The following is a 10,213-nucleotide window of genomic DNA, read 5'->3' as shown; positions in this document are numbered from 1 at the left end:
TAAAGCAGAAAAAGGCAGAGTATACAAAATTAAAAAAAAAGTCATAGATGTCCTTAGAGGTCCTTTGTACATCTGTGTTGTGTTTCATGATTCTGTGGAAATCCCCTTGCAAGTTGGGTTAGCACCTAGCGGTTGAAAGCTTGGTAAGTGACCAAGTCAAGTTCGGGATTGGGGATAGATTCTGGACTTGTCCTGAACAGGAAGGGTAGTTCCTAGGGAGAATTGGTGTCTGTAATCTGTTTGATTATAGTGAAATTCCATCATTATTGTGATGGAGACTGGATGTAGGCTGCACTGCACTTAGCAGCTGAACCAAGATACTTTGGGTGTGATTCTCTCTTTCTACTCTACTCAAATTCTGATTCTGTTCGTAGGAGACAAAATTAAAAAATATCTCCTCATGGTTACGAGACAAAAAGAAAAAGTCTCTTGATCAGTGACGAGATAAAAAGCAGAAATATCTCCTTAAGCGTTTTAAAAGGACAGCAAGATTTACTCAGCAAAAAGGGGCTAAGATTCAACCCCCCCTTCTCTTAGCCACTGATAACCATCAATATATTTTGTTGAATTATTATTATAATGAGAAAATTAGGACCAGTGATCGATTTAACCACCACAACTTGATTCTAAGGTCCTACAACTTGATGCTACACAATGTTATTGGCTCAGCTACCAGGAATTACAATAAGTATAAACAAAAATATTCAGATACAAATTAAAAATCCGTAATTATCATATAATATAATCATGTTTGATTTATGTTTAGAGTTAGTTAGTTTCATTCCTTTTACTTAAAAATTTCTTATGCACTATATTTTATATGGATCCTTCTGTCGACATTATATGGATAACTTTACAGAATTAAAGATTTGGAATTCTTATTTATATAGGCTACAATAGATATCCTTAAAAGGTTCGGATCTTTATTTTGCTAATTTTCTGTTTGGTCTTTCTATTATTTAAAAGATTTTTTTCTTAAAAAAAATTATAAACTTAAGACAATTGGTTGTAAAATTAAAGAACTTACCATCTTTGATTAATTTAATAATTTTAAGTTAATTATTATTTCACATTAATTGGTCTTTCCATTATATTTTAAATTTTTTAATTGGTTTTTCTATTATATTTTAAATTTTTTATAATTTTTTATAGCTTAGATCTTAAATCATGGACTTTTTTGTCTTAATTATGATGTTTTATCTTATCACATACTTTATTTTTCTTTAATGATTTATCCTGTAAACAGCATACTATACTATTATATATATTTTACCATGCTTCAATACTTGAGTTTCTGAATTAGATTCAAAACAGTAAAACACTAATTCAGAGGACAAATACAAAGAAGCTTTGATAGATGATCTGGTAAAAATATTCTAGATGGTTGATCTATCATAAGAGCAATTCTAAGAAACTGATTCACATATGCATTCACATCTTTTTTAGGCTTTATTACAACATTGACAAAACTAATTAACAGTACCTAATATACATTCACATATATACACATTCACATGAAATATTGACATGTTTAGAGTCCCCAACAGCAGATAACTGTGCTGCTTCTTCACCTTTGTACGAAAATTTTTTTTGTTCTTTCCTTGCATCCTTGCAAATGCCAGTGAGACAACCTTTTTGCTATTAAACTTCTCCCACTTCTTCCCGTCAAATGCCTACATAAATTTTTATATTAGTTAAAATATTTACAATTTACAAGAGAGTGCCAGTTAAAAAATCTTTAAACTTGTATTATATACTCTTTAATATTATTATCAAAGACATTGTTCATATACAAGAGAGCCATATATATGACACTTTCTTCTTTAATTTCTTCTTTTATATGCAATCGACCTCTCTCTATTATATACTCTTCACAAAAAACTATGGTCCTATCACACGGTGTTAAACCTCACAATATATGCATGAGTAAAAAGAAAGAAAGCACATGCAGAAACAGAGAATGAGACTTCATTAATTAAATCTAAGTCGGTTAACATCAAATGGAAAGTTTCCAAACACAGGGATCCCAATTTGTTCAAAGGAATTAAATTAATATATTAAGCATTTTTTTTTGTCTGCTCTATATAGCCAGAAATTATTTTTATTATTTTAAAAGCAAATTAATGTCAAACTCAGGCGCATTTACAATTTGTTTCTTGAATATCTTTTATACCTCTTCTAGAACAATCTACTATTTAGGTTTTATTTATTTAGGTCTTTTCTGCTAATGTTGCTTCACTTGGAGTGGTCTCTTTAATCTGAAATAAAATCAGAATTTTTAAGACAAGCTAGGGTGGTCAAATAAGGCCCTAATTTTCTTTCCTGAGCTGCACGTACTAAGCACTCCACTTACGTACACTTAGCATTATTGATTCATTTAATTACTATAGTCCCTGGTTTAGGATGCAACCATGAAAGGAATAATTCAAACTAGTAAAACAAGCATTATTGAATGTGGCACATTTTTTACATAGTGAGTGACCAATCAACAATCGAAGTTAACTTGGTCATAAAGAATTTTTGTCTAGAAGGATATGTAATTCTTCCCTAACTTACTTGCACATTTTCTCTCTGTGCAATTACAATAATTATTTTATATAATAGTTTGCATAAAAGTATATCTCAACCACCTATGCAATTTCAAGCATTTCTAATAAATTACAGTAAACTGGATCAACTTAAATCATCTAAGTGCTTGTTCATTGTTGAAACTTGAGAGAATTTTTACTAGTTTCAATTGAGATAAATAACAATTACTAATGTAAAATAACAATTGAGATATGAATCATCTTATCAGCTGTAACATCCTTTCTTTTTAGTTTTACACTAGTAATTGTTATTTACTTCAAAGTTAAATGGGATAGATCAGATGATCCATATCTAAATTGAAAATAACAATTACTAGTGTAAAACTAAAAAGAAAGGATGTTACAGCTTGTAACAAACAAGATGTTGCGGATATGCTAGGATAGGTAATAAGAAACATGCACTTTGACAATATTTTCGATCATCATCAAATATTTTGCTAATTGTTATTCTTAATAGTATAACAGAGGCATTGAGGAATTAAATTAACAAGAACAAAGGAACAAAATGCAGAGGTTGAACCAAAGAGTAAAAAAAGTGATGAATTGCAAATCTGACAAGAACAAAAGAACAAAATTGATATTCTGTTTTTCGGTGGATTAATAAGTTCAATACCTAGATATTAGGATTGTTTTCCATAACAACTCAGTAATAGGAGAACAACAAACAAAATTGACATGATCAAAACCTTGCTGTAGAACGGTACGAAACATCATTAAGGCATAAATTGACGATAACAAAATGTAGATGTTGAACCAAAGAAAAAAAAAGTGATGAACTGCAAACCTGAAAAGTGGTGGTCCTCTTTCATTTGTTGTCCTCTCACCGCCGCTCGCCGCCTCTAGCCACCACAACCGTCGTGATTGCGTCTCACGATTGAAAAGGGGAAGAAGATGAAGATTGAAGAGCAATTTTGTATTTTTCAGATCTCGTTTCTCTAGATCCTTTTGTTTTAAATTATTTGAGTTTTGAAATTTAAAAGTTAAAGTTTATTGAATTTTTATATTTATTAGGTTTATAAGGCTAGTGTTTTCTGAAATAAAAATAAGGATGTTTCATTTTTTTATTAGAAATAAAAGAAAGGTTGTTTTTGTCAATTTTATATAAATTGTAAGGATATTTTAGTAAAATTAGTGATATGATATATATTTTAAAAAAATATTTAAATACTAACATGGATAATATAAATTACATGTCAAATTTTTATTTGTCCATGATTTTATAGTACCGATATAAATACAAATAAATTTATCATCATACCTTAACAAACACCCTATATAAATATCAAACTCACCAAGTGAAGACCGTGTAAAGGGGGAAATTAATGGGATTCTAATTTTTTTTTTTAATTATTATTTTTTTTTACTTTTAGAAAATCAAAATGGAAAGAAGAGAGGACGATCAACGATCTTTCCTATGTAATTTCAAACAACAAAATAAAAACAAAAAACAAAAACTATTACACAGAATGATAAATAAATCATTAGCAAAATGTGATGGTACATCTAATGACAAGAATAAAAATATATCGCACTGAGAATCAAAGGTTATATATAAGGTTACACGTTATGAAATTAAGGCCTGAAATCATCTTTCATTCATTCATCATCACTATCATAAACAACGGCCATTCGGCGCTTAGCGGTGGTTGGTTTTCTGGGAGGAGAGTCCTCATCCGATTCAAATCCCTTCCTTTTCATACTGCCTCTCGCCTCCTTGCTCTTCTGCTTTGGTTCCTGCATTAAGCCATTAAAACACTAATGAATTTGAAACCACAGCGATTGACCAAGTTAATCTCAGTCATTACTTGCACGGTTGCACCTGAGTTTATACTACAACGGTGGAAATTCAGGTGCAGTTAACTTAATGTGAAGTTGATAGTTTTAAACCGTTAAATGACAATTTAGTCAAATATGTCAAATCATTTAACGATTCTCAGTTATTAACTTCACATAAAGTTAACTGCACTTGAGTTTCTACTACAACTAAAGGTAACAAACATGAGAATCCAATTCAAAATTGAAGACGAATCTCGAGCTCCCCAACAATAAAATGTAGCACAGCATGGACACTTACAAATGATAAAAAAACTAAAAAGCTACCAAACAATATGAAGTTTATGAACCAATCACATGTAATGCAAGACAACCCCATGGCACATAACAGCAATGGCATACTTTTAAATAGAACTAGTTCATATCAAACTACTAGATTTATATAAAACCATAATACCTCTTCTTCCTGTTCCTCCTCTGATGCATCATTAACTTGTGCCTCTTCTTCATAATGTTCTTCCTCTTCATCTTCCTCATCCTCATATTCTGGCTCAGTGTCTTCAGCCCTTTTACGTGAAACAGGTCTCTCATCTTCCTCACCTTCAGTTTCATACTCAGATTCCTCTCTCTCCTCATCTGAATAATCCATTGGGCGCCGTGAGGATTTAGCAGGTGGCATGGATGATTTGCGAGGAATATCTTTCGGCCCCTGTGACTACAATTGGAAAAGGAACCCCCTCAGTGGTTAAGGGGAGAAAACATGACTAACATATATGTAGACTGTAGAAGAGGATACTGATGAAGAATACCTTTTTGGCATTCATAATTCGTCTCTCTGCCCGAGCCTCAAGTTCCAAATCATCTTCAAAGCGGCGTTGAGATCGACGAGAATCATAATAATCTGTTTCATCCTCCTTTTTTTTCAGGGGAGTGGGAATGTGTATGGAACATTTTCATCAATATAAATACATGCCATAATATCATGAAAGTGAGAGGGAAAATATATGTAAGATTGAAAAGTATACCTCATCCAAAGCATCCTCCAAAAACCCAGGAGATAGTTGACGCCTCCTATCCACTGTTGGAGGATATTTCCTGTTAACCTTCTCACGCTTACGATTAAGCAGTACGTTAGCCCTGATTGTTTGACTTTCAGCCTGCAAAAATCATTAGGAAACTGGATAATGGTAATCATGAGAAGTATTATACAGAGAGGAAACTACTTTATATAAATGATTATACCTTTTCTTTTTCCTCTTTCTCTCTCTCAGGATCAATATCAGTAATGCAGTTTTTAACCTTGTAAACTTTCTTGTGCCTCGAGTCAACAAGAGCAGTCAGCAGTCGATGAGAATTTGATGACAACGAAGATGGCATAAACTTCATTTTCCTTAGTAACCTTCCTTGTGATTGGAGAATGCCCTGTGAGCATTTTACACATAGTCAATTGGAGGGTGAACCATCAAAATCTGGTAGCGCAAATCTACAGGATAACAGAGATTCAGAATTCACCTTCCCATGTCTGAGGAAAAGATGTGCCTGATCATGCTGTGCATCTTGTACTGATATGTCAAGAACTTCATTCCCAATTAATAACTGCAAACTGCCATCAGACCACCTCACAAAGCGAGCATTGCTTTCGTACTGAAACACAACAAGAAAAAAGGATTGATAGACTATTTTAATTAAAAATTTAATTTGGAAAAGATATAAGACCAGCATCAAGGGCCAAAAAGCAGTTACGAAAAACAAGAATAGGAGCATCCATCTCCACCTATGAGCAGTAACTGGAAACACTGATCATTTTAGGTTTAAAAACAAAACAATAGCTGCATACAGTTACTTACAGATGATGTGCCATCAGGATTTCTGACAGTCCTCCATCGCACGATATTGCTCTCCAAGCGTATGCGTTTCTTAGCTCCAGACTCATCAGTTACAAAGGTATCCTCTTCCACGTATGTTTTAGGATCAAATGGTTTTGGGTCAACACCCATAATATTAGAAACTTTAATCATGTTCATCTGCCCCATAGATAAAGAGAAAGGAGTTTAACATTGAAATTCAACATCTTTTTACAAAAATTCAATGCACCTATGGAAACCATTTCATTATTTACATAAGATCCTCTAGAATGACATAGCTTCATAAATTGCATCCATCATCCCAACGTTATCAGATATGAGATAGTTTGATGTTAAAAAGCCCCTCATATAAGCTGCCTTTTGCCCAAATATGTCATCAGAAAGTGATCATGAAGGAACTTTTTTAAGAATACAACTACTTCTATCATTTTAAACTGCATACTTTTCACTTTGGCACCTTAAATGTTGCACCAAAAATCATAAAGGCATCATATGCCAAAAGAAGAATAAGAACTCTTATCCAGCCACCCAAAGTCAAAGTTAAATTCAAATTAATATATAAACCACAGGCTTCCACATAAATTACGCCAGACCTTTTCTGGAAGAGCTGGAGGTGGTTGCAGCGGAACCTCTAACTCCAATGGTGGCCCAAGTGGTTTCTCTTTAGTTTTCATCTCATAATTTTCCTCTTCTGATCCATACCTATGATCTTCATCTGCAAGTATATCCTCTGGCCTCAGGCCTTTTTCATAGGCCTCTTCTTCAACAGGGGATCTCTGAGGCAGGAGATTACTTTGATTATTCATTTGCAAAATTTTAAGCAACACAAAGACAAACTAAATATATCAGTTATTGGTAGCAGGCACTCACATTTGAGTCATGTTCAATGTCATGATGAACTGCATATCCATCCTCCTCCTCATCATCGTCAAAATCCCCAAATACATCACGAATTTCAGGAGCAGAATCACGAATCTGATCTTTGTCCTCTCGGGGAGATCCACTGCCAATATAGAAATTAAAAGTTTAAAACTGTCATAGAATCTCACAGCATCCCAAAAAGCCTTATTATCCCTAGGTTTTAAACAAATTTTTTGTTCTATTTATCCAGTAACTGAAAGCAATTTCCTAAATCCACACCAAGGCTGCAATGTAAGGTAACAGAAGACATTCACATACAAAACCTATACCACAAACCATAAACAAAAGCAGAACAAATCACCGGTTTAATCAAATGTGAGATGACAGGAAAAACCTAGGCAGCAATTCTACCATCAGTACCAGTGGTCAATACTTGGTATGATAGAACCAAAGCAAAGAAAGAAAGTATTCAGAATAGAGTGAAATCCTAGATTAGTCATGGTCCGAGTAGTCAATAGTATTTTGCTTCTCCATGACTATGCAATTGTTTTTCAACATTTTAGCATCGCAATGAGGAAGCTGTGAGTGATATTTTCGATAATTTAGAGGTTTAGCCTCAGAACAAACGCATGAAACCATGAAATTGAAAACTATCCACTCAGAATATTGTTAAATGCAATTAGCAGATATCTATCTAGAATGTGTATATATATATACCTTGGACTCCTAGCTTCATCAACTTCCTCATCTTCATTCTCATTCTCATTCTCATGGTAACGGTTCTCCTCGGATCCGCTCTCAACGACGGCGCCCCTGTGCTTGCTAGTAACTACTCTCTGCCCATACTCGTCGTCTTCTTCCTCTTCCTCCTCTTCCTCCTCCTTCGCGTCACTGTCGGTGCCTCTGGCATCGCTCTCTTCTTCTCTCTGATCAGCAGCATCCACCTCCACCTCCTGCGAAGTCTGATCCCTCTCGGCTTCACTCTCTCCGTGATCAGGAGCATCCCCCTCCCCTTCGCTCTCGATTTCCACCTCGCCGTGACCCTCCACATCCACCTCAGCTTCTCCTTCCCCCTCAACCTCGGGCTCCACACCTCCCTCGCCTTCGTCCTATTCAAGATTCAAGAATTCCAAATTCAAATTCAGATTCAAATAAATGAAATTCAGGGATTGTTGCAGTTATAGTTATAGTTACGGAGGCGTAGTGGTGGTTGTTGTTGTCGATGGCAGCGGTGTCGTCGGGGTGGGGATTAGACTCGTGTTCGGAATCGAGGTCTTCTTCTTCCTCCTCGGACTGATCGCCGAAGAGGTTTTGCATCATCTGATGGCGCTTCTCTTCTCCTCCTCCACCCATCTTCTTCTTCGCCGGTGACTGAACCCTCCCTCCCTCTTGCTCCCTGCGTGTGTGTTTCTTCACCCTTTTTTTTATTTCTCAGTTGTTATTCCTCTTTGCCTTTTTTTTTTAGTTTTTGGACCTTTTTGGGTGGTAGAATACGAAAAAGGCTAGGGCCTAAGCAACCAGAAGTCCGGAACAAAAGGGACCGAGTATTCCTCTCGCTCGAAGCCTCGAAGGCTCGAACCACCCTATGACCATAAAAAAAAAATAAAAAAATAAAAAAAAAATAAAAAAAAAACCCCTAGAACCACCTTTACATCACTATATATATATATATATATATATATATATATATATATATATATATATATATATATATATTTTCATGTCCTAACTAATTATCAATAAAAATAACTAATTTTAATTTAAACATTTATATAAACTCATGAATTTAATTAAATAATTAAATATTTTTTTATATTGTCAATACATCAAAATTAAATTTATAAAAATTATTATTAATATAGTGAATTTAACCAATTAAAGTGATAATAGTTTAACACTTTTTACACTTTTTATTTACATCTTCTTTCATCTCCTATTCAGTATTAGAACTCAGTTAAGTTAAAATAAATTAGGTCAATTTCAAATTCAATTCACAAAAATTGAGTTCACTCAACTTATTAACAATTAAACTTAATTATAAAATTCAAACTTGATTCATTTAAAATTCATAAACTAGCTTAAATAATATGAATAAAAGTATATAAATTATAATTTATACATGAAAAAAAATTATCAACTATATATCTTGAAAAAAGAAAATATGATTACTGACTACTTGGCAAAGAAAAGAGCGTGGAGCAATCACATATATTCAGAATATTTGGAATCTAAAAAAGATATTGTTGATGCTTTTCTGCGTGATCTATATTAATAGTGGTGGCAATTTTTTGCGGGGAGAGTAGGGTGAAAAAAAAACGAGTATCCGCAGAGATTTATCTGCCAGGAAGCAAGTTTTAGGGATTTTTTCTTCATGAATGGCGAGTACGAGTACCCGTGTAATAAATGAAGTAGGACAGGAAAAGAGGTACATGCCCTAAGGGTACCCATGAATATGAAATTACAAAAATAACCTCATGTATATATTATGCTAAAACCCTACTTCCAAATCACAATCTCACCTACCTCTTCTCACTTAGTCACTTCACTCTCTCTCACGAGCCTTTCTCTCACTCACAATCTCACCAGCACCTCCTCCTTCAGTCCTTCTTCCTTCTCACTACATTGTCGGCATCCTCCCTCTCATTCCTTTACATCGTCGTCCCTCACCTTCTTCCATCGTCGTCGCTACTCACTTTCTTCCTCTATTGCATCGCTCATTGATTGCTGCTTACAGCTTCGCTGCCGCCTCCATCTCTACTCCGCGATGAAGCCTCAAATCTGCACGTTGACGACAACTCACCAGCAACGCCTCTGCTCCACGGCGTCAACGACGCCTCTGCTTCCCAAGTCTACAACAACTCTGTTCCATAGTCGACCACCTTGCAATATGTTGGATGTTTTTGTTAATGGATGAAATTGGTATTAATGTATGTTTTTATTTTTAATTGATGAAATTGCTATGAAATTAAGTTTAGAGTTTGAATTCTGTTAATTGATAAATTTAGGTTTAGAGTTAGATTCTATTAGTGTAAAACTCAGTTTAGGGATTGAATTCTTATTGTGAAATTAGAATATTGAATTATAATACTAAATTTATTGTGAAATTGTTACTATTTGTTATAATAC

General features: G+C 34.2%; 1 protein-coding gene and 1 long non-coding RNA gene across 2 annotated transcripts; both read right to left on the bottom strand.

Moving 5' to 3' along the window:
* Positions 1 to 1,404: 1,404 nt before the first annotated feature.
* On the bottom strand, positions 1,405 to 3,578 carry LOC107634373 (uncharacterized). Its single transcript, XR_001618871.3, has 2 exons — positions 3,373 to 3,578; positions 1,405 to 1,673 (listed from the first exon to the last, which is right to left on the bottom strand). It is a non-coding gene; the product is annotated as an uncharacterized LOC107634373 (long non-coding RNA).
* A 467-nt stretch (positions 3,579 to 4,045) lies between these two features.
* On the bottom strand, positions 4,046 to 8,646 carry VIP4 (leo1-like family protein). The gene is made up of 11 exons (XM_016337878.3): positions 8,282 to 8,646; positions 7,805 to 8,196; positions 7,097 to 7,229; positions 6,820 to 7,002; positions 6,209 to 6,385; positions 5,874 to 6,005; positions 5,604 to 5,783; positions 5,387 to 5,518; positions 5,171 to 5,275; positions 4,819 to 5,076; positions 4,046 to 4,322 (listed from the first exon to the last, which is right to left on the bottom strand). The coding sequence occupies exons 1-11, from the start codon at positions 8,438 to 8,440 to the stop codon at positions 4,185 to 4,187; spliced, it is 1,989 nt and encodes a 662-aa protein (XP_016193364.1). The 5' UTR covers positions 8,441 to 8,646; the 3' UTR covers positions 4,046 to 4,184.
* Between the last annotated feature and the right edge of the window lie 1,567 nt (positions 8,647 to 10,213).

Source organism: Arachis ipaensis, chromosome B1 (assembly GCF_059453495.1).
Source record: "Arachis ipaensis isolate K30076 ecotype BB chromosome B1, ASM5945349v1, whole genome shotgun sequence".
NCBI lineage: Eukaryota > Viridiplantae > Streptophyta > Magnoliopsida > Fabales > Fabaceae > Arachis > Arachis ipaensis.
This window is presented reverse-complemented; position numbering and strand designations above follow the sequence as displayed.